General features: G+C 45.3%; 3 protein-coding genes across 3 annotated transcripts; 2 read left to right on the top strand and 1 right to left on the bottom strand.

Annotated features, from left to right (window-relative positions):
* Positions 1-5,568: 5,568 nt before the first annotated feature.
* Positions 5,569-7,568, top strand: SAPIO_CDS1437 (MADS-box MEF2 type transcription factor; the record flags this gene model as incomplete). Its single annotated transcript, XM_016784711.1, has 3 exons — positions 5,569-5,624; positions 5,695-5,851; positions 5,925-7,568. The coding sequence occupies 3 exons, from the start codon at positions 5,569-5,571 to the stop codon at positions 7,566-7,568; spliced, it is 1,857 nt and encodes a 618-aa protein (XP_016645827.1).
* Positions 7,569-8,979: 1,411 nt separating this feature from the next.
* SAPIO_CDS1436 (Actin-related protein 4) lies at positions 8,980-10,542 on the bottom strand (the record flags this gene model as incomplete). Its single annotated transcript, XM_016784710.1, has 2 exons — positions 8,980-10,400; positions 10,488-10,542. The coding sequence occupies 2 exons, from the start codon at positions 10,540-10,542 to the stop codon at positions 8,980-8,982; spliced, it is 1,476 nt and encodes a 491-aa protein (XP_016645826.1).
* A 691-nt stretch (positions 10,543-11,233) lies between these two features.
* On the top strand, positions 11,234-13,392 carry SAPIO_CDS1435 (Lysine--tRNA ligase; the record flags this gene model as incomplete). Its single annotated transcript, XM_016784709.1, has 3 exons — positions 11,234-11,648; positions 11,719-11,892; positions 11,954-13,392. 3 exons carry the CDS (start codon positions 11,234-11,236, stop codon positions 13,390-13,392), a joined length of 2,028 nt encoding a protein of 675 aa, XP_016645825.1.
* Positions 13,393-24,086: the final 10,694 nt, after the last annotated feature.

The following is a 24,086-nucleotide window of genomic DNA, read 5'->3' as shown; positions in this document are numbered from 1 at the left end:
TAAATAGGGGGAAGCTAAAGATTATAAGAATATTAAATAGGAAATATTTATATATATAAAATAATAGAAGAACTATCTAAAGTTATTACTTAAGATAATCTATAAGAACTAATAATAACTAAGTTAATTAAAAGAAGAACTAATAATTAGAATAACTAAAGAACTTATAAAACTTATTAAAGAACTTGTTCTCTCTCCTGAGGGAGGAAGGAAAGAAAAGAAATAACTATGACTATGGCCTATAGTAAGGAATAATATTCTTTTGCTTCTATTTTTACGGAATCTTGAGAATGTCCCCTTTTTTACTAATGTCCCCCTTTTTACTGTTATAATATATAGTTTAATATCTAATAATTTTTAGTATTTTAAATATCTTCTTCCTATTAAGATTTTATTTTTTTATAGCTTTATAAATATACTTTTTTAGCTTCTTTAAATTAAAAGCTAAAAAGATAGTATATAAGTTTATAATAATATTTTAGAAATTTAAATAGTTAGCTTTTATATAGAGCTTTAAAGTTTTTATTATTTTAAGCTAATTACTATATTTAAACTTAATTAATAACCTTATTTTCTAAAAGCTTCCTATTTCTAGCTAGCTTTCTAGTAGTAAAAATAGCTTTCTATAGCTAAAATAAGGTTACTTTAATAATTAGAAACTTTAAAGGTTATTTTAAGATTATAATAAAAAGAGAAGATAGTTTTTATAAAAGAGAATCTAGAGAGATTAGAAAAATTATTTAATATTAGATTTCCTATTCTAATTCCTTTTTAAAGTTAATTTCCTTTTTTTTAGCTATTTTTTTTTTATTTTCTTAATCTTCTTTTTTAAATATTAAATTAAGCTTATATTTAAGCTTATATAATATATTAATATTAAAGATTTCTTTATTTTCTTTTTTTTTTAAGATCTAGTACTAGTTAAAAAGAATATTATAATTAAGTAGTAATATTAGTTTTTATTTTTTAATAGCTTTTTTTTCTAGATAAAGCTTATCTTTATTAAAAATAATATTTTTAATACTAATAACCTTATTAATAACTAGATTTTATATCTAGTAGATATTAGAAGAGCTATATTTTATAAGATAATTAATCTATACTTTTAAGTTTAGATATTTTAATCTATTCTATTTCTATATTACTTTTATAGTTAAAGTAAAAGCTTTATATTTATAAGCTCTTAAATATAACTAATTAAGTAATTTTAATAAAGTTAGAAAGCTTTTTTTCTTTATTATAATAGTTTAAAATACTTTAATTAAAAACTTTTATTTTTTAATTTATTTAAGGGTTCTATTAAGTAAATAAATATTAGCTTTTAAGATTTCTAGTTATAATATATTAAAAAGTTTAATATAAACTATATTACTTTTTTTATCTTTAATCTAAGCTATTTATATTATAGTTTTAATCTTCTTTTTTACTATACTTCCTAAATACTTTATTAAGCTATTCTATTTTTAAATATATAGGGTAGAAGATTTAATTATAATATAGTAAACTATTTTAAAGTAAAGCTTTATTTTTAATATTTTAATTTCTAGTTTTTTATTATATTTTATATAAATAATTTTTAGATTATATAATTTATTAATTATATCTAAAAAGTAATTAAAAATAGAAATAATAATAAAAATAATTTAGTTTAAAAGATAATAGTCCTATATTATTTTAAAATAGATATCTATTAATAATATAAAGCTTTTTATTTCTCTATAGCTCTTTTTAAAATTATAGAAATCTAAAGCTATCTTTTTATATAAGCTTAAATATTCTCTATTCTTTAAAATTCTTCTAATTTTATATTTTATCTTACTTAACCTATATTAATTATATTTAATAGTAGTTAAGCCTTTTATTATTACTTTTATAGAAATATTAATAAGATATTTAAAAGCTCTTAATCTTAGATAGCTAAGTTTAAGATATTATTTTATATTTTTAGCTTTTAATAATAATAGATAATTTTAAATAACTTTACTAAACTTATTTTAATAAATATAGAAAGCTACTTTATCTATTTTAATAAAAATATATTTTAATATATATTAGCTTTCTATATTTACTATAAAGTAGAAAATAGACCTATCTATTTACTAAATAATATTATAGATATCTAGTTTATAGTTTTAGATATATCTAATTTAATAAAGTTCTCTTAGTAAAATAAAATTAATAGTAATAGCTTCTATATAGGCTATATCTTTAAAGGTTAAAATAATAGATTATAATTAATATTAAAGCTTAATCTTAATTTTACTATAGCTAAAAATTAAAAGCTACTTATTTCCTATTAATATAAAGTTATTATAAGTAAGCTTAAAGTTATAAAATTAACTAAGTTAATTAAAGATATAGATACTAGATCTAAAATTAAATATAGTAAAGTTTTTTAAAAAGTAATTAAAGATTAAAAAAGAAGCTATTTCTACTATATAAAATATAGCTTTAATATATATAATTACTAATAATTAATTTTTATCTTATTTTTTTTAAAATTTAATTTTTTTATTATTATTTTATTTTTAGAATTCTTCTACTTCCTTAGCCTAATTAAGGTTATTAGCTAGTAGCTTTTTAATCTACTATTTTTTCTTCTTTATTATTATCTATTTCTTTAAAAGTTTTTTAATAATATAAAAATACTTTTATTAAAAATATCTAAAGAGTTAGTAAACTTAGTAAATATTAGAATATATTCTTTCTCTTTTTCTTACTTTTTTTAGTAAAATAACTTTATTTTTAAGCCTAGAGTTATTAGTAATATTATTAAAGTATTTATTTTCTTTTCTATAAAAGGTTAAGCTAAAGATTTCTTTAATAACCTTTCTTATTTAAGCTTTTACTATCTTTTTTTTTATATAGAAATTAAAAACTTTTATTATTTTTTAATAGATAAAAATATTATTTTTAATTTCCTTTTAATAGATTAACTTATAGCTTAAAACCTAGTCTCTAGTAAAGCTATTAATTACTAATATAAAATATAAAAACTAATAATAAGCCTTAGTAGTTTCTAATAGTTTAAATTATTTTCTTTTTATTATAATTTTTTACTATTAAATAAACTATATTTTCTAGTTTTTTAATATTTTAGTTAAGTAGCTAACTATTTTAAAGTAATTATTAGTAGTTATTATAATTTCTTTAAGTTTAATAGTACTAGTAGCCTCCTTTAAGTTTTTAAACTAGTCTTAAATTAAAGCTTAAGTATAGTAAATATTAAAAAGGGAAGTAGAAAATATTTTCTAGATTTCCTTTTTTACTTCTTTTAATTTCTTTTTTTATTCCTTAAACTTAATTAATTAAAATTTATAATCTAAATAGTAAAATTCTTACTATTTTAAGTTTTCTTTAAATAACTTAAGATTTTTTAATTATAATATTATTTTAATTATTATTATTTTAAAAATATAAAGATAATTATTTATAAAAATCTCCTTTTTAAAAGAAGTTAGCTTTTTAATTAGTTTTTCTCCCTTAAAAATAACTTTTCTAATATTATTATTAAAAAATAAGCTTTTAAATTAATTTTTCTAGTTTTCTTAATTATTTTAACTTTTAAAGATAATAATAATTATTTAATTTAATAAGTTTAATAAAGTATTATTAGCTATAATTAGTAGATTTAATATAATAAATATAATTATTAAAAATAAAGGTTCTCTTTTCTTAAAAGAAAAAGCTTTCTTTAGCTAAAGCTAGATATATATATAGATAAGTAGAATATCTTAAGCTAGATTATACTTAGTTTTAATTTAAAGTTTATTTTATAGTTTAATAGTTATTTTAGTTTTTTTTTAAGAAGTCTAATCTTTTTAGATATCTTTTTAGATATTTTAATATCTTTTTTCTATAGTATTTCTTATATAAAAGTAGTTAGTAGGTATCTAGGGTATAGGAAAGGAATGAGATTTTTAATTATTTAAATATTAACATTAAATTGGGGGTAAAATATAGTATATGTAAAAATAGTAATTATTGAAGAACTAAAATTTCCTCTATTTCTAGCCCCTAATTACCTTCCTTAAATAGCTACTGATTTCTACTTAGTTTCCGCCTGAAATATTAGGTTCCGTTTTTACATGTGGGCTAACATAATCTTGTTCGCAGCATAACTAATTGATATGTCCGTCAAGAGGTGGACGGCACTACGAAACAATGACCAGCCAGTTTTAGAGATTCTCAATGTCTTGTGCTATAGCCTTACCATCCTGGCTGGTATACTAATTCTTCACTCTAATATGCTTAAGGACCATCGCTCTTGACAGATCTTTCTTATTGCCTGGACCGTCTCGCAGCCTTCCGCTGATCGAGCAGGTAAAAGGTGACATTGAACTTGCCTATTATCGTGGTTCTACTTCGTAGTTCAGGTACCCAAGACCCGCTTCAATCAAAGTTCTCTGAGCCCATTGTACTGGGCGATAATAAGCCAAGTCCAGCCCATCAACTGGGTGCTGCTTCCCTTTTGCAAGGTAAATCCCTTCAAATTGATTGTACGAAGCAGTATGTACGAAGGTACCCTCATGGCAGTCCCTATTTCCCTCCAAGGACAAGTACCCTAATGTACCCTAATTGATCCTCGAAAACACGCCCCCCCGGTTCACTCTTTCGCTCAAGTCACGCCCCTCCCTTGGCGTCCCAATGTACAGTTGTAGTACATTTTACTGAGTCGGATACCTCTGCACTCAAACTCGCTGCCTCTTCCTCGTCTCCAAGTACCCACGTACCCCCCCGCGACGTTTCTTTCCCCCCAACCTTCCCCCAAGTTCCTTTTTCCTTTCTGTCCATCATTTTTCTATGTTCCCATGCTGCCCTCTTTTTCTGTCCTTCCCGCACCAACTGAACACGATCCCCATCTATTATTAGAATCACGACGCCAGATTCAGCCCCATCGACCTGCACAACGACACCAATCCACGTCGAACCTGTCGCATGCACCAAGCTTGTCTAGACGACCACGAGGAGCTCTTCTTGATAATCTCAACTTTCGCGATACAGAATCGCTCAATATCTGCGCCGCTATCCGCATCCGCATCGCCCTCCAATTCCCCTAGACTGCCCTCTGCCCCCCGAAAAGATCGCCCACGAGTCCAAACGGTCAGGATATCATCGTCTTCACCTGGCCAAGACAAACAAATACCGAATAGAGGTAGCTTGCTCCCATTTCCTTCGATGATTGTATTTTCTGTGTCGAATTTCATCAATGTTTTTTTCTTCCGCCGTAGTCCCACTCTCCTTTCCTTATCCATCGCCGATCGCATTTGACCGGCCCGACTTCACCATCATCACCAGTTTCGGTTGTCTTTGTCTGGAAGACAAGAGCCAAGTGGACTAACAACGTCAAAAGACTCTTTTTGGGCCATTCGTATTTTGAGACGTCTCCGGATCTCATCGCCCGCCAGAATTCCGAAAACGAATCCTCGCGCGATCGAACATTTGCTCGACCAGACGGGGTACAACTCGTCTCAGCAATCTGGTCGATAGTCGTCGACAACTGTCGACTGCTACTATCACCTCTATACCTCGCATTTCACACGGCTCCAGAAAACATAACTAGTCAGAATGGGTCGACGGAAGATTGAGATCAAGCCCATCAAGGACGATAGGAACCGCTCGGTGTAAGTTTGCCTATGGTGCCCAAGCTCGCACCCATCGGCGCAGCACCTAACCTTGGCCTCTTGTTTCTAGTACTTTCCTCAAGCGAAAAGGAGGTCTTTTCAAAAAGGCGCACGAGCTCTCGGTTCTCTGCTCGGTCGATGTTGCTGTTTTCATTTTCGGCACCAATAAGAAACTCTATGAATACTCTTCGAGCGACATGCGCGAGCTGATTACTCGTTATACCTATGTAAGTTTGCTATCTTCATCGACTATGTTTGGAAAAATCCCCTTGGCACGCCGCTGACGCTTGGCTTCTTTAGCACGGTGGCCCCAACGAACACAAGGGACCTAGCGATTTCAACGGAGGTGGCGATGATGATGACGATTCGGCTATGGAGGGCACTCCCCCTCAGAGGAATTCCATGGACCCTCAGATGATGCCACCACAATTCCAAGGACAGCCACCCTTCCCCCACATGCGGAACCATACCCCTTCAGCGTCGCCTCCCATCCCCAATGGAGTACCTTTCCAACAACACCCAGGACACCCCGTTCAAAGAGGCCACACACCCCAAGCCCAGCTTGGATCTCGCCCAGCATCGAGGAACGACTCCAGGCGGATGGGACCTGGTATGATGCCTCAACAGGGCCCTCCTCAAGCGCCTCCACCGCCACAAGTGAATGGCTACGCTTTTATGCCAAACCCTGCCATCTACAACCCCCAGAACCCTCCTCCTATGCAACACGGCATACCCGCACACAACCCTCAATATCCCTACCCACCTCCTCAACCTCACGGATCCCCGCCGCAAGCTCACCCCCAATTGCCGCCCCAATACATGGATGACCAGCGCCGATCCTCAATCCCGCCTAACTATCCGCCCCCAGTCCCACAACAAGGACCTATACCTCGCCCAGAACCGTCTCCTCAGCAGCATCCCCAACAGCTCCCACAACCGCCTCCTCACATCTCTCCGCCGCCTCCTCAACCCCAGCAACTGGAACCACACCCGCCACAGCAGCCGCAACCCCAGGAACCTCAACTCCCAGCCCCCATGCCGCCAAAATCTGAGCCTCCCGAGCGCCCACGAGTACCGCTGCTAAATACGGACACCGCGATCAAGAGGTTGCCCCAACGGAAGCAACACAGCATCTTTACGCCTATTGATGAGAATCGGTCAATTCTATCCCAACACTTGGCATCTTTTACAACGGAACCTGAGCGTATCAAGACTGAGAGCAACCGGTCTCAATCGGTTGATGGTGGTAGCGTATCTCGCAACGAGAATCTCACCAAATCGCCTCCTCGCCCTCAGAGGGCGAACACCCAGACCATGCCTAAACCCAGGCCTCCTGTTTCGATTCCCGAGACCACGTTCACTCCTCCATCTCGCTCCAATAGTCTAAAGGTTGGCGGGGGAGTCGGTCGAGGACCGCGTCTGAAGGTACAGATCCCCAACGGTGGTGGTCAGAATGGCGACAGTGCGACAGCAGAATCCACTTCGCCGCGCAACCCAGCTGATGCAACGCCTCAAACGACTCGCCCTCCTCATATGATCCAGGTACTCCCGCCACCGTCTCCGTCAGCTTCTGCTCGGCTCTCCGCGGGTGCAACCGGACCGCCTAACCCATTTGCGCGTCCGCCCCCGCCTTCCCAGAACAACGGTGGTGGTATGAACATAGATACTCCCGTATCTGCTCTGCCGTCCCGATTCCTTAATACCGAATTCCTGCCTAGTCCAAGCAGTTTCTATCCGAACTGGGATTTCCGGGGGAATGATAGCAACACGCTGGCCAGTCCATTAAACTTTGCTACTCCCGTGGTCGGGACCGGCCCTTCCTTTCTAAGAGACGATAACTCGACCTCGATTGGGAAGCGGAAGAGTCCAGAGGCGGCCTCAGCCAACGGCGCCACGGATACCCCAGACCATAGCCAAGAGCCAAAACGAGTTAAGGTTGACTAAACCTGATGCACGCAAATTTGCTATCCTTACTTCTCTCTTCTTCTCTTCTTCTTCTTCTTCTTCTTCTTCTTCTCTTCTTTTCTTCCTTACATCTTGCATCCAATACCCACTCCGCAATTGCTTTTAGTCCTTTTTGAAACAAAAAAAGAGCCATCTCTGTCTCTACATGTCAGATATCCGGATATCCTATCTACGTTCTCGGCTTCTCTGTTTCCCGCCCATTACCTTCTTGTGCATCTTCTCATATGCGGAGGGATTTATGCGTCATTTTTATTTCTGCTCTCTCTTCTCTTGTTCGGTTAAGCACTCTTAGACCTTAGCAGTTGATGCCTCATAGGCTGGCCATCGTGTTGGTTATTTTTGTCGAAAGCTGAGAATTGCCAGGCATGGGTTTCGTAGGGTTTTTATTTTATTTCTTCGCCTTTTTGTTTTTTTCCTTTCTAAGTCTTTATATTCATCCGCTTTTTCTCTGCTGGTTTTGAACCTTTTTTCTTGCTATCTTTTTCGACTCTTCTTTCCTTGATACTTTGGGACAGTGGTTTTGTCTTGCAAAAACAAAATTAACCGGGAGTTTTTTGTCAAAGTCCAAATCTCCAGATGAGATTGATGACGGAATGGGACCACGGCGTTTTGACTGGGAAATTTCAACACCACTGGGCATTTTTGTGATTCGAGGTTCGAGGCTTTTTGCTATTGTCTTTCTTGGGAGTTGGCCTGATGTAGGATGCCGGGCATCGTCAAGTTATGGTTTGCTTGAGACGAAAAGAAAGATTCGTGTTTAAAACCTGAAGGTGACTGACTAGTTGCTTTGTGAAGTGAATTGTCAGGTGCTCCCTTGGGATGTTCTATGTTTACTCGTTTGGACGACCTCCATCCAACAAAGAGGAATACCTCTGGGTTTTCTTAGACTTACTCCGAGTGTTCGTGGCCTTTTCTGGTGAGGCAAAGCTGTGCTTCCGAGAGGTTTGCAAGGTTCCTCGTTCGGTTGGCTCTTTCTCTTGTCTTTCTTAAAGGGGAAAGGGGATGAACCATTCAATTTACAGATACACGAGAATAAAAGAATAAAAGACTCTACAACTGTTGCAAATACCCAATCCGTCGGCTCAGGACCACGATATACCTCCTCTACGGTTCCCCCAGTCGCGACGATAAGGAATATCCTTTATTTTTTGTCCACATTATAAACTCCGTACGCCCCCCCCCCGTACCTTGCCCGTACGCTTTATTCTTAAGAAGGAGACGAGAGTCGATATCTCTCTTCATACTTCCATAAGGGAGATTTTTGGTCAACCAAGCTGCTTGCTATAACACCGGGTTCCATCCCGCTTTTCCTGGCCTCCTTATCTTCTTCTTCGCGCTCTTACATTTATGAAACTACCCTTGAGCAGATATAAAACGGGAGTCATCCCCCTCACTTGCACCGCTTCTCAACAACGTTCGGACCATTCTCCTCATACTCCTGCTTCGAGATCCACATCTGGTGGAACGTACCCAAACTCGCAAGGATGCTACCGCCAATCCAAGCGCCGAACCGGCGTTCGCTTGACAGACCAGCAGCGTGCAGCTTAATCTTTGTGCCGGGATACATGGTAGCCAGCTCATTATTAAGCCTATCGCCGAAACCGTTGATCAAGCTCGTGCTGCCCGTGACGACGACGTTCTGCAGGAGGTTAGGCCGCAGGTCGACGTCGACGGCATTGAGAGACGCGCGAATAAGCTCGGGGATGGTCTGGGCCTTGGAGAGCCGGAACTCGTCAGCGGTAGCGTAGGCAGCCGACTCGTCCCACATGCCCTCGGACACGCGGAACCGCTGCTCGCGCCACATCTGGTTTGAGCCGTCGGGCATCTCGAAGACGCGGCCGGGCTGGTTCCGGATGAACTCTTCGTTGCCAGGCGCCGTGTATTTCCCGGGGCCGCGCCACGTCTCGACGACGGACTCTTTGAACTCGGTGAGGAGCCGCTCTTCCTCCCAGGCGCGGAACGAAGGGTGCAGGTCGAATTTGAACTGGCGCTGCTTGAACTGAGGGGGCGCGCCGGCGTCGACGGGCGTCTTGTTCTCCACCATGAAGGTGGGGACGAGGTCGACCTTGGGTTCGTTCTTATCGAACATGCTGCGGACCTGCGCCGAGAGCCAGAGCCCGCCGACGGGGGATCTCTGGATAGATCGCTTGAGGACCATGCCATCGTGGATGCACGTCACCGAGGTGTTGGCGCCGCCTACGTCGACGACGAGCGCGCTCGCCTTGCCGGCGGCGAAGGCGGCTAGGACGGGGGTGCGGCTGAGCCAAAAGGCAGGACAACCCCAGTTTTCCATGATGATCTCGACGGCCTTTTCCCTCGCTTTGGGTGTGTTCCAGGGCGCCTCGGTCATGAGTAAGGGGTTTTCGGCGAGCGGCTTCTCCTGCTCCTCGGCCTTGATCTCCTCGTCTCCCTTACCACCCTCTTCCTTGCCATCCCCCATGGAGACGTCTCCCTCGCTGTCCTTCTTGACATCGGCTTGATCGCCCTTGTCGGCGGAATCGCCGTTTTTATAGTCGTTCAGGCCATTCTTAGAGGGTGGCGTGGGCTTCGGCGCGTGGAGGCGGTTGACGAGGATGTTTTCCCAGATCTGCGTCGCGGCGTCCCAGTCCTCGACGACGCTGTCCCTGTTCATGTAGTTCCGCACCTCGATCTTCTTGCGCGCGACGAAGTACTCGTCGCCGAAGTAGTTCGCGTCGCCTTCCGTGTCGTGGATGTAGAAGGATGGGAGGACGGATTTGGGGGAGTCTTCGCCTGCGAAGCCGGCGCGGGTGTGGCAGTATCCCGGGTCGAGCACAATCGCGGATACCTCATCTGGATATCAGGACCCTTGGTTAGATATTGACGGCGCGACCTTGATGGGGGACAATTGCGGATCTGGGGAAGGGGGGAAGAGCTCACCTCCTCCGTAAGTATCGGTCGGCGCCTGCGATGTGGGTAAAGGCTGTTGCGCCATTGTGAGAGGAAGAGACACTGGATGGAATTTTAGGAATTGGAGGGGATATGTGGTGGGAAAATCGAGGATCTAAGGATTCTTCGACTATTTTGGTCTCTCGGCGTGTGGGATCGTGCGGTGTGATGGGGTATAGAGAGATGCGACCCCGCGATCGTTGGATGGAGATGGTCGGAGTCGAGGTCGTGTGTAGTTTAAGGTGGATGCGGGCTGGAAAATTCCACAATATAGCGAGGCTGGAGCTTGAACCGTTTGACGGATTTGTAGCTGTTGGCTGGCAGGTGGCAGGGCCTCCAATCATCAATATCCCCATGTTCTTAGGTACTGATATGACTAAGCTGATACGATCCTTGATCCTCGGACTAAAATTTCTGAACGAAATTATTTCGCAAATGTTAACTCGAACATCGAACCAGAGATTGGAACTGCCACCATCGAGCTCAGTTCGAGCTCATTGAGCCCAATTATGAAGGTACATGATCAATCCCCCAGACAAGCCCTCCCTTTCCCATGTATATGATGATGTCGCTTCTATTAGAACCGCTGCGGCTGAGCACAGCTTTTGCTGTGGGTGCTTACACTGAGCCTTTTCATCTGATCACATTCTCTTTTACTCTATTCTATTCTTATGAATAAAAAAATGAATGTCCATACCTTTTGACATGTTGGCTAACCGGACTGTGGAGAAGGAGAAATGAAGTCGCTCCAATGCCTACGAGGCCAGCAAGCCCGATTCCTCACATGCATCCCTCACGGGTCATCCGTCCGCTCCCATCTCCACGCTTGTCGTCTTGACACTCGTCCGCGATGCACCTATATCGCCGGCTCACGGCCCCGTCGGGCTACCCTTTATAGGCCAATCTCGACGACAGCGGGAGTCTTAGGAGAGAAGAAACCGTATGAGCTTGAGACCGAGGCCGAGCTCTACGACTACACACAAGGCAGGCTGGCGCGCCTAGCAGCATTCCAGCAGGGCGAAGATGCTATCCTTGGAGATATGCATCCGCGGCTAGAGCACCGGTCAGAAACAATGTCCGTTGCAGACTTTTTAGCGGCGAATGAAGATGTGGAAGTTCACGATCCAAACTCGGACGCGGTAACTCTGTATGGTACGTTCGTGGTTGAGGGCTGGGTTATCAATCTTGCCTGCATAAAGGCTGACTATTGGCGGGTATCTAGGACGAATAAGATCTATACGCCGTCATGGATCTTTCTTGATCTTCATCGACATCGTCAATCAGTTCCAATCCATCCAGGCCATGATCAACTGGGGACAGGTTTCTCAGACGTCGAGTATAACGAAACAGCAGTTTAAGCTGTTTGCGAAGATGTTGGAGAAAGGCGACCATATATGTAGGTTTCTATTGAACCCACTTACTACTCGATGCGGCGGAACTATACTAATGTGGCGTAGCAATCACGGGCCGTCCAACACGGACAAGCACGGGGCAACTTAGCATTCAGGCGACGGTTTTGCCGGAGCTTCTCTCTCCAGCGCTAGAACCCGTCCCTGACGTGTTGACGGAGGCTGACAAGAAGATTCAACGACGTCACCTCGACATGCTGGTAAACCCCGAGGTCGCAGATACTCTCAGGCTTAGAGCCGGTATACTGGCGTACATACGACAGTTCCTCCAAGAGCGCAAGTTCCTGGAGTTTCAAACACCTATTCTTGCTGACAACGCTGGAGGTGCCATTGCGAAGCCATTCGTGACGACCTCCAGCGAGGTCCCAACTAAGGAGCTTGCGCTCAGGATCGCGCCCGAGTTGTGGCTGAAGAGACTTGTTGTTGGCGGTGTGCACAACGTCTTTGAGATTGGACCTGCGTTCCGCAACGAGGGTATCGATGGCACGCATAATCCTGAGTTCACCATGTGCGAGTTCTACAGCGCCTATACAAATCTTGCGGACCTCGTCCACAGGACCGAGGAGCTGGTGTCGGGTCTGGCCCAGCATTGCCATAAGCTGATTTCCACGGAGCTAAAATCACTTCCGGCGGTTGACGTCAACCTCTTCAAACCGCCGTTCCGGTACGTGGAATTTGTACCGGCGCTCGAGAAGGCGCTCGGCTTCCATCTTCCGAACCTCGCATCTGAAAATGCGCTTCCAGACATGATTACGGTGCTCAAGCTCGCCAATGTCCATATCCCCGGCGGTCCACCGACCACTTTACCTAAGCTGCTTGACAGGCTTGCCGCCGTATATCTAGAGCCTCTATCGTTCGAGGGGCCAATCTTTATCACTCACCATCCCACATGCATGTCGCCACTTTCCAAGAGCTTCATATGTCCCAAGACAAAGCAGGAAGTGTCGGCACGGGCAGAGCTGTTTGTGAACGGGCGTGAACTCGCAAACATGTACGAAGAGGAGAACAACCCCGAAGTTCAACTCCGCAAAATGCTGCAATACCGTAAGGGAGCGACAATAGCGGCGGGGGGCAGGCACGGTGACGTCCTCGACGACGGTACAGCGGTGTACGAACAAACCCAAGCCGAGGAGCAGGAGCAGGAGCCAGAGCAGGAGCAAAAGGAGTTTGAGGAAGAGGAGGAGATCGTGGATGAGGAGGCCCCTCCCGTGGATCTAAGTTATATCCAGGCCCTGAGAGCGGGGCTCCCTCCGACTGGGGGTTGGGGCTGCGGTATCGAGAGGTTAGTGATGCTCTTTTCGGGGGCCCCGAGAATCAGCGACTGCCTGAGCTTTGGCACTCTCAAGAACGTGACCAGCTTGAACGCGAACGCCAGCGAGGTACTGCGAGCCAAGACCCTGCCGAAGACTGGCGGGCGGGACAAGCTTGAGGCTCTGTCACGAAAAATAATGGAGAAGGAGTCCAATTCGGCGGGGGAGTCTATGTAAAGATAAGGAGTGGGTTTCTTGTACGATTACTCTTATAGAGAGGGAGCTCTACTACAGATGTATATATTTGGAGGATTTGATGTATCAATATGCGTATACGTTAGAAGCATTAGGGCGTCATGTTGGTAGACGGGATCATATGGACTATGTACAACAGTTGAATCGAATCATCTATCCTCACACCTTCCGAGACAAGAAAGTGACGTTGATGTTGACATCGAGTCTGGGAGCAGTGGTGGTTTGCTAGAGCCCACCCTAGATTGACTCACCTGTATCAGGAGCAGTAAGACACCGATCCAGGCTCATAAGGTTGGGGAAGGGTCCGATCTCATCAAGAGAACCCACGCCTCTATGTCTGGCTAAACAGCACCAAGACAGCAGTGTTCGGCAGCGCAGGGTGCGCGGGGATGCATCTAGTCTCCATCTACAACATGCCTACATTGCATTGCAGGTCCGCAGATGCAGATGACCACGTTTAGGCGGTGTCTCTATTTTTTTTTTTTTTTTCTTCCTTCTTCTTTGACACTCCCACAAGACACTCTCCTCTTCAAAACGATGGCGATGTCGGAAGTGAAAACTCCCTCTTCCCGTCTAAACTCTCTCGCCTGACTCGGAAGAATTTAGATCGAGATCGTGAGGCCCGAAAGCTGAAAAAAAGACACGAGTTCCTGAGACAGCGTCAACATCCGACACGACAAGAGCTAAGAATTGCGCCGCGGTAGTTTAGTTGGAGTCTCCACTTTGTCAAGTCTTCTGACCATTCTTAGCTCCTTGGGGTTTCAAAGCCATGAATAGTCGAATAGTCGAAGAGCAGACTAGTAGCTACTAGTAAGACAGGACTGGATCGTTCCGGACCTGGGCTGGATGTGTGGGGGCGAGAACTGCCAGACGGCGATGGCTTTATCCTCAAGGGCGGCCGTCCTCTTGACGGGTAATTGTGTACCACAGAACTACGCGGAGAAATCGGAGATGTTCGCCATCTTCACTCCGAGTCGAGAAGACGGGGAGCACTTTATGCGAAGCCGCTTTGAAATTGTTTTCCTTTTTTTTATGTTTGAATATTTTCTGGTCGTGGTAGGTTCAGCAGTGTCGATGCCGATTCTCGACATTGCCTCTGACTCCGCCCTGGAGAGGGCCGGGTATGAATTCTTCTCTTTTCCTTTGCGCGCTCTTGCATGTTTCCAAATAGCGCGGTATCCCAAGGGCCATTCATGTCGGAAGGGACGGGAAGTGAACGCGGGAAGAGGCAAGAGAAGAGATATGATTCCGCTCAGAAGACATAAATCTAAAGAGCCTTCACACACAGGCTCTCCCCCGGACTGCTTTCAAGGATATGTATCCATGTGCCTCCTCTCATCGCCTCGCTCTTGGAGCCAGTGGAGTTACTCAGCTTACCTCGGCCGATTTTTACCTCAGATGTAGATCTTAAGCCCCATTGCTAGGCCAATGCGTTCTCGACGCTCTTCTTTCCTACGCCCTTTCGCCTTTCCTTCCGGAGTTCTTCTAGATCCCGCCCGTAAGAGCCGTTCCTGTGTTTCAAGGCGAGAAAGGATGAAGAGACGGCCAGAAGCGAGGGTGCCTTGTGTCCCTAAATGTCTATTCTTTCGTTCACTTTGATATCTCCTCCCTTTGTCTTCCTATCATGCTTTTGGGGGGTTGGAGGAAGAAATTCTGTTAATGCTTGTCCGTGTCTAGGTACGGAGTATACGGCATATCGTAGTCTCGCTATAGACACGGATTTAATGATGAATACCTTTTCCCGGGGTCACGAAGCTGTTTTCTTGGGCACTGCCCATATTAATTGGAATCGAAAGAATAAGAAAAAAAAATTCGTACAAATACAATTCTACACCCCCTCATCTCAACGTGGGCCAAGGCTCTTCGACATAGCAAAGACCATAGGCGGGGAGGCAATGACGTATATCACGGACTGGATTGGAGATGCCATCTACTTTGCCGGTTGTTTCTGGGCGGTCTGCAAAATTCCAACTCTCCCAGGCACACGTTGTAAAAACTATGGCCAAATCTCACCCTCTCACTTTGCCGCTTCTATTGGTCATGAGTCTCACTTTTTTTTTCGCTCTTTGCCTCTTCCGGCCCGGGTTTTCTGGGCCATTCAGACGTCCTTGTCGTTCGATACTACCTCGCTGCTTTAAATAACCGATCTGATCTAGGGACGGCATGGAAACTAGGACTAGGCGACTGGTCCTTGCTCTGATGTGAATCGGTGGAACCGGATAGAATGCGATTTGATCTGTCGTTTGATAACGAGCTACGGCTGATCATTGATGGGTTGTGTGTACTTGTAGAGGTGGGGGAAATGCACTGGGATGATAAGCTGCGGGAGGCAGCATTCGGATGGGCGTAGGAAAGCGACAGGAATAAAAGAGGTACATACGCAAGGGAAATCTCCACCTCGCTTGGCATTGGATCTCAGGAAGACTGAAGCGGCTTGGGAAGTGACCGAGGTGAGAGATCAATGGGCTTGCAACTGCATAGGCTGATTTGCAGATCGTCAAGTTACTGACCTCAAAAAACGCTGGGCGACACGCATCTCCGTATAAACGCCGAACAAGATGGGCCTGGTCATTCATGCGAGTTTGTGAACACTCACATTGATCCATGTGTGCCATTTCTTCTACGACGGTAACTCTACCGAAGTGATCGATCCCCCAATCGAGGAAGAGAGCAGCAGAACGATGATGTGATAACAGATGACATTGGCACCAGTCATGGCGAATGCAGCACATGAAGGAAGCGCCACTCGTAGATTAAACCCTCATCAAGGAGGGTGGGAAATGGAAAAAATCAAAAGCAAAGGGAGAAGGCGGCGAGGGGGGGAATAGATGGACACCCACACACGGGCTTGATGATGAGGCACGAGGTCTGATATGCATCCTGCAAAATCCGGGTGGAGAGGGAGGGCTTGCTGTGGTTGGACTTGGTTCCTAACTGTTCGAGGCTTCTAAGTTCAGACCAGAAGCTTGCGAATGCCCTTGAGGGAAACGGATCAACTGTCAGGAAGATGGTAAACCCTCTCCGCCGCCTCCGAGATGTACTCTATCTCTTTTCCTTTCTACTAGGAGGAAAAAGGAATTCGATACACGTCATGTCTTCGGGGTAGTTGTAGAACAAGGGACTTGCTAACTGTTTTTCGGGAGGATGTGAGACGTGAGAGCTCACCAAGTCTTCTACTCTCGGGACCCGAAAACTATGCGAGCAAGCAATCGCCAAGAATAGTTAGCTCTGTTAGAAAAAAAGCACCCCATACACACACGTGGTTCTGCGTTGGCGTAAGAACGTCATGCTTCGTCCAACCAGGTATCAAAGCTTCTGGTTTCGGCTTCAAGTTGGAGACTAGACCCTTTTTATTTATCTCCTTGCTGCTGCGGTAGCCGGCGGCCGAGACATGAATGGAGGGGAACAATTTGGAGCTCAGGGAGGGAGGGGCACAGGCGGGGAAAGGTAAAAAAGGTCTTGAACGGTGCCGTGAACCTATGGAGAGGCAATCTCACCCTCCCATTCCAACTTCGCAAGTCAGTGGCGTCTGCCATGTGCGATGGGATACAGTTTACCGTGCAGTTCAGCCCACGGCTCCGCTTGCCGTTCCAGCTAGACATGGTGAGACCGTGGATCGTAGGACTCTCACGGGCTGGCGGCAGCCGGTTACTCTTGAGGAGGGCAGGGCGTCTCCGTGGAGGGAAGACGGAAAGAGTCTAAGTGTACGAAGCGGACGGGAAAGAGAATGAGAATGATAGGGACTATCGTCGGAGATGTAAGAAGTACAAGTGGGAACATTGAAGATGCTTATAGTGAGTGAGGTACTACCGAGTTTGTGCTGCAGGTGTACGCATCTGGTATGTATCAGACCTGCCCTGCGCGAACAAGGAAGAAGCACATCGAGATGAACCACTCACCTCGTGCGGCGGAGGCGATTATTGGGCAGTGGAAATGGAAATGGAAACGGAGGGGTGTATGAAGTGTACGAAGTACAGATTAAGACGGATTTCGGTCGTGGAGGGTACAAATTGTCGCTGGTTTTTGAATGGCGCCATGTAACTTGGAGGTTTGTTGCTGGTCTCGTGAGCAGCCCACTTTTCGTGCAGATTGGATTGAGCCATTGACGGCTTTTATCGACCTTTGCTGAGATTGATGGAAGTGGATGGAAATATCGTGACCAGGCACGAAGGTATCCGTGTCGGTCAGACACAGTGACGTCAACGGGACTGGACATACGAAGTACTGAATTCTCGACGTCAACGATGAGGTCTGAGAATGAGGAAATGTGGATGACGTCCGTCAACAACTGCGAGTCCAGCATCAATGCTCACCAGATGATGGAAGGAGGCGATTCAACGGACTTGCTTCATCCTTCTCTCCTTGGATGTACGGAGTACGAAGAAGTACCATCGTCTTCTAAGCTGAGAATACTTATAGTATGCGTACGCATAGAATACGAAGTAGTCAAATACTTCAAATATAGCTCCTTCTTTGGGTTGACGCCTCCGTTCGGAAGAACGCCGCTGAGGGATGAAGTGAGACTCGAACTTAGCTTTTACACTCACACACTAAGAAGATCTAACGGCGCATCAATACTGTGGATTTCATGGTCCCGCATTGATGACAGATTTTGCTAGACTCCACAGAGAACCTCTGTTGTCTCTTCAAGGTCCACAAAAAGTCAGGCGACAACTACCGAGAGCTGGCGCTTGCCGATCTACTCATACACTACCAAGCTTTTAACGATTTTTCTCTCCTTTTTTGCTTCTTTGGAAAGCGATGGGGGTCAAACAATTTGGCGGCGCAGTGGGGATTAGGAACAGGACCAGCTAAACTAAACTAGCCAAAAAAAGAGCGGTATAACAGTTTGCGGTTTTTCTTCTACTTCAGAAATCTCATGATGGGCGATCGGCTGAGGTTCATACCTGGATGGACACACCTCCCGCTTCCGTCTCGTAATTGGCGCGACTGGGAATCGCTGGCTCGCTGGCTCGCAGCTGTTGCGCATATTAACACGCAGGTCAGAGAAATGAGATCTGGCTGCGTTAAATATGAGCCTGGTAAGGCCAGGCCAAGGCAATTGATTCGTTATGATCTGTTCAGAGTCGCATCGTACTGCATCTCAGGGAGAGAGCGAAGGAGTGACCGGTCTTAGAACATAGAACTAAAGACTGTCGAGACCCTGAGGAAAAGTACCCCGTATTAAGAATCGCAGTGTTAGAGCTGAACGGATAGGCGACGGGAGTAGGTGCGAATCGGCCGGAGCCGAAGGCGATGACGAATTTCGGGATGGCATAACGATCGTATCCGGCCCTTTTGGGAGACCAGACTTCGGCTGCCCTCGCTGCCGTCTCAGTTATGACAATAGAACTGGATGAAAGAGGTCGAAAGATCTGGATATCGGAGTTGGGGGGGACGAGCATCTACAAGTACTCACACCTGAAGGAAGAGTCGATGGCTGGCCAAGAGATTGCAGATGAAGCTCATTCAGATGCACAAGCATCAAACTACTTGTACATCGTCCGTGTGTCCTAGTACCACGGATCAATCGACGTACGAAGTAATTGTCAGGGGGTGCAAGGGGAACCAGGATGCCACTGTTTTTGTTCTCGCCAGTGGTTAAGCAACAACTTTGGCCTCTGACACTTCGGCAAAGCAGCCCATGGCTCAGAAAGAACCTGGTAATACCAATGCGAGAGTGCGAAGTAGCATTGGATACGTTCGTCCTGCACAGGAGGAACACCACAGGTGACACAGCCGGGCAATAATATTGGGCACTGCACTTGTAATTTCCTAGCGCTCCCTGTCCTATCACGCTGCACTGTAACGGGTCCACGACACCAATATCCACGGAGATCCGTTTTCTCGTATGCGTACGAAGGTACCGTTCCGTCTGCCACCTCTTTATCTTCCACTCCTTTGCTTCCTCCAAGGACGTACGAAGCAAGCCGTGCAGTGTAGTTTAGTCAGGCACGAGGAGGCTTTTGTTGCCTTTTCTTCTCGTGCTGTTTATGCAAGACACCGAGGATCTTTTATGCCTAGGATGTGCCAAGTATCGGCGAGCTTGGACTGACTGGATCGGGCGCATTACCCCAGGTACGAGAAAGAAAATTGATGCTCCCTTTGAAACCGTCCGCAGATCACGGATCGCAGTCGGTGGCACTATTCCAAAAGTTTACTTTCCCTGTTGATGGCCTGTCAGCTTACCGAGTTGCAAAGACCAATGTTGATAGGCACAATCGTTCTTCGATCCAAGGTTCAGGCCAGAACCACTGGACCTAGCAAGTGGAATGTCCTAGCAACGGGACATTAAACGCTAAACTCGACCAGGTGGATTTCGATGATCAGTTCTTTCAGTAGGGGTTCTGTGGATCCTCACTAAACCGAACAGGAGAGGACCACTTTCACCAGGGTCCAGTCCCCCTTCTTCTTAATCTCAGGTCTCCATATTTGATCAATGGTCCCCATCGTCGAACGACCAAAGTGGCATTGACCAATCTCACCCACCGGACATTAGCTTGTCGAGTTTTTAATTACTCCGTAGTATGTACGAAGTATATTCCTGGGCATCGAGATCTACAGGTACGACTCCCCTTCGAGACTCCTCTTCTTTATTTTTTTTCTGATTCATACGAGGGGTCTGGCCGCATTTCCCATTCTTTGTTTCGGCGACCCGGACAATTTGCAGTCCGTGAACTTTGCTTCGTGTTTTAGGAGGGTCCAAAGAATCCGGGTCATTAAAGTTTCGCGAAGATGGTGCAGCCCGGCAAGGATAGTCACATGGTGTCCGCCGCTGCCGCACCCCGAGACCGAGATGGCGCCAGTTCTGCCTCAGGTCCAACAGGAAGTATCTTGGGCTCTTGATTTTCGCCGCGAAGTACTTCGCGGCGTGGTGGCTGCCAGTAGACTTTGATGGAGTAGGGTTAGCGTGGCGCCCTGCAAATAAATGTACACTAGTCTAGTCTCTAATGCTACGGAGCACGACGCACTATCACTCCAGTTGCGTTACAGCACATGTCAATACCGGCCTTTTCGTTGTCGCCAAAGAGAGGTACTTCGAGATAGCCAAGACCAAACACGACGCCCAGGAAGTTGCCGTGATCACGGCCTGGTATTACGTGGATGTATTGGGGGATGCACACAAGTAGCAGGACCATCCGGGTAACTTTTGGCGTGGGTTCGGTCACAAATACTTGTAAACGTCCGCTTTCCGTAGGCAATATACAATGCAGATTATCCTTATATTCAAGGGGAAATGCGCTCAGAGGGCACTAACACCATCATCATATGAAGTATGGGGAAAGGTTGTTGGCGGAGGGAACCGGTTGTGGTTGGTAGAGGGCCAGCCTCAGAGTTGGTCCCACTGAGACCGAGGGTCTGGGGGGTGAGCTGATATCACAGGAGTTGGTCTCAGGCGGCTGGTGGTTGAACATGGACAGACACGCAGAAGTGGTGGCAACAAAGTGCCGTTTTGTTGCACAGTTTGCCCTCCACTGGCAAGACTTGCCTCCGTATGGAGAGGTCAGAGTAGACAGGTGACAAGAATGACGTGCCTCAAATCCTTCGGTTTAAGAATGAGGATGTCATGAGAAGAAATGTACTTGCGAAGTAAACTAGGACGGAGCCTCACGGGTATCGCCCAAAAGAACGGTCTCCTTCGTCTGGGAACAAAGGGGCCACCGAGGAGTACTTCCTTGGTCGAAGCTGTGGATGTGGACTCCTTAAGAGTACTTCATACTTCGTAAGCGCACAGAACAAATGAAGCAAGGGGTATCGGCGCAAAGCGATATTGGATTGGGGTCTTTGAGAAATGAGGTCTGCCGTTTGGGACATGGCGTGTCCAGGGTCATGGGGAAGGGACCCTGGTTCGACACGGTCTGTTTTCTGTCCAAGGTCTGTCTTATTGGGCGGTCAGCGTACCTAGCAGTAGCACGGCAGCAACAGTGTTGGGCTTTTGTTTCTTTCATACGAAGTACATACACACACACCCTTGAATAATTTACGAAGTCTTGAGGTTTTGGTCCCTTGGCAAATCTGTCACTGCACTTTCCATCGACTGCAGGATTGATGGTTGCCAATTGGTTAGTTTGGAGGCTCGCAGATGACAATGTACTTCGTACTTTGTTATCAAGTTCGTAACTTGCCTCTCTCCGGGGACGTGTTGAAACGGTCCAGGTTCGTGACCGCTCCCAATTGAGTGCAGATTGGTCTAATTTGGAGGGTAGCAATCCTTAAAGTGCCCTACGAAGCACGGAGGACGTAGCCTGTTGGACGGGCATTGACAGGACCAGTACGAACGAAGTACTTGGCCGGTCATGCTGATACATGTACAGTATATTCGTAGTGGCGTTCAATATCTGCACTGTACGGCACAGGGTATGCAAGGACCTCGACCCTTTTGCAGGTCCAGGAGAGCATTTCCGATCGTGATCTTTTTGTTCCCCTGTTCTGTGGTGTGCATTACTGAGACAAGTTGGGGGGGAAGCAGGCTATTTTCGGATCGTACAAGAAGTGAGAGGAGTTTACGGAGTGACAGCATAAATAGAGAGCGGCGTACAAGGACGGGTGGCCAACACCAGAGTTGATCCCGCGCTGTGGCTATTGGGAGGTGGTCTGAGGATTCACTGTTTCTTGGAGACAGACAAAACCCGGGCTTGTGCTCCGTTTCGTGTGTTTTAGTGGTCGTGGCGGATCTAATCTATTTGTGATTTGCCATTCAGTAGATTGGACACACGCATCAGCATGGATGCTCGTGCCTGGAGACGGAGGGGGAAAGGCGAGTGGATGAGAGACTTCAAGAAACTGAGATATCTCCATCAAGATCCATCTGTTGGGGTCCCATCATCCAGCCCTACTCCATCACTTTGAGACCAAACCCTCTCCACTACTGCACCAAGTAGACAACTTTGAAGGACTCAGTGCTGGTTGGCATCATTATGAAATAACTTTCTGTACTGTGTGTAAATATTTTGATGTTATTCCTTGCTCCTCTGGACGTCGCAATTTTAACCCGTTCGCTTAATGCAGCGAGCAAAGGGCTTTTGTGCATTTCCGACGGCAGGTCGCGGCCTGGATTATCGTGCACAAGTGCAGAGTGGCGTTCGTGTATTTTTTTTTTTTTTTTTTTTTTTTTTTTTTTTTTCCGGGGACGCGACTCGAGACGATGTAACAATTTCGCACCCGGGTTTTACCTGTCTCAGACGCTACATGCCGACCGTTATTCCATCCTGCATCCTATTGCGACACGAACAACCTGTGCTGTCTTCGTCCCTGTCCACTCACAGAGAGGGACGATGTTGGCCAAGATGAGTCAGACTGGCAGCTTCTATGGGCTCTGAGGTATCAGTCATTGATGGTGCCTCGAGACGTTTGTCTCCGGTGAAGCTTAGCCAGGCTGAAACCTTGTGATCACAGACAAGTTTGGCCCAATTGTTTACAGCTCTAGGCCGATTCTGGGTCGCCGAGAACAGCTCTCTGGATTTTCGTGTCACAACGTGGCGGTCAATGGATATTGCCTTCTGTAATACCAGTATCTCCATCTGTTTTGTGGAGCTGGCGGCGCGTTGAGAACATAGCGTGGTGAAGATCATATTACTTGGGGTGCAAACTAGCAGCACGCTAGAGGACAGCATTGACAGAACCCCTTCACTAGCCGGACAAGACAATAATACGGAGTGGATGTCGTTCAGATAAAAGTGCAGGGCGTCGTCGAGCCATCATCCAAGTCTGGCCCCACAGACTAATGCACGTCCTGGAATTATGCATCATTCGAACTGTGCCCATTCTAACGTCATGGTCACAGTGGTCAAAGGTCTCCTTGTCAAATTCCGATCCGTTCTTATGTAGTTTTCTAGGAGAGCAAGCGAGGGGCGTCGCTTTACTATCGATGCTAACGTCTTGCAGGCATAACCCGTCTCAGATCAGTCAAAGTATTCAAGACAGTGATGGGAGTCTCTCATTTGAGTCAAGACGGGTCCAAGCTATTGAGGACGAGATACCGAGATTGTGGAGTGGCTTTTCGCAGGACAAAACCGCCAATAGAACAACCAAAAGCTTCGAAAACGTCACCGGCGATTACGAAGCAAGAAGCAGGACGACCTGTGTAAATCTGGGGCATTACGGTGTGGTTCTAGGTAGCCACCATGAAGTTTACTTCGTAGATGGGCCAAATCTAGTATTATCATGGGGTTGGTTGCCAGTTGAACTGCCAGGGGAAGGGGACAGAGGGTCGAGTGCGACGTACTACCATACGCCCAAGCCTAAGATCGACGGATTGCCATCCAGTGAATATCTTCGAAGGTAGGCGCCGCCGCCGTGTCCCTGACTGCCACTACCCAGTTACCCAGTCTACGGAGTGCAAATGCAGAAAGTACGACCTGGGAGGACAGGAAGGTAGGTACTCTTGTTGGCGGGAATGGAGCTTGGAACGGATGCGCATTACGCCTATACTTCCTACCTGTAGAGCCTGTCCGTACTGTGTAGACATAGGGTGCCCTTCCTGGGCCGGGTTCGGTCGGATGGAGCCCCCCCCCATGCTGGAAATTAGTGGTGTGCGTGCCTGAAGTATTAATGTCATTTCCCATTTTCTGTCCCTTGAAGCCAGAAAGTCTCCAAAAAAAGGGGAGTGGGTGGTGATTGCCCCACAGCCCAGACCAGGCGACGAACAGTGAACCTGCTCCCTTCCTCCCTCGCCT

This window comes from Scedosporium apiospermum (assembly GCF_000732125.1).
Source record: "Scedosporium apiospermum strain IHEM 14462 chromosome Unknown SEQ_SAPIO_0055, whole genome shotgun sequence".
Taxonomy (NCBI): domain Eukaryota; kingdom Fungi; phylum Ascomycota; class Sordariomycetes; order Microascales; family Microascaceae; genus Scedosporium; species Scedosporium apiospermum.
The sequence above is the reverse complement of the archived record's forward strand: the minus strand, read 5'-3'. Positions and strand labels throughout refer to the sequence as shown.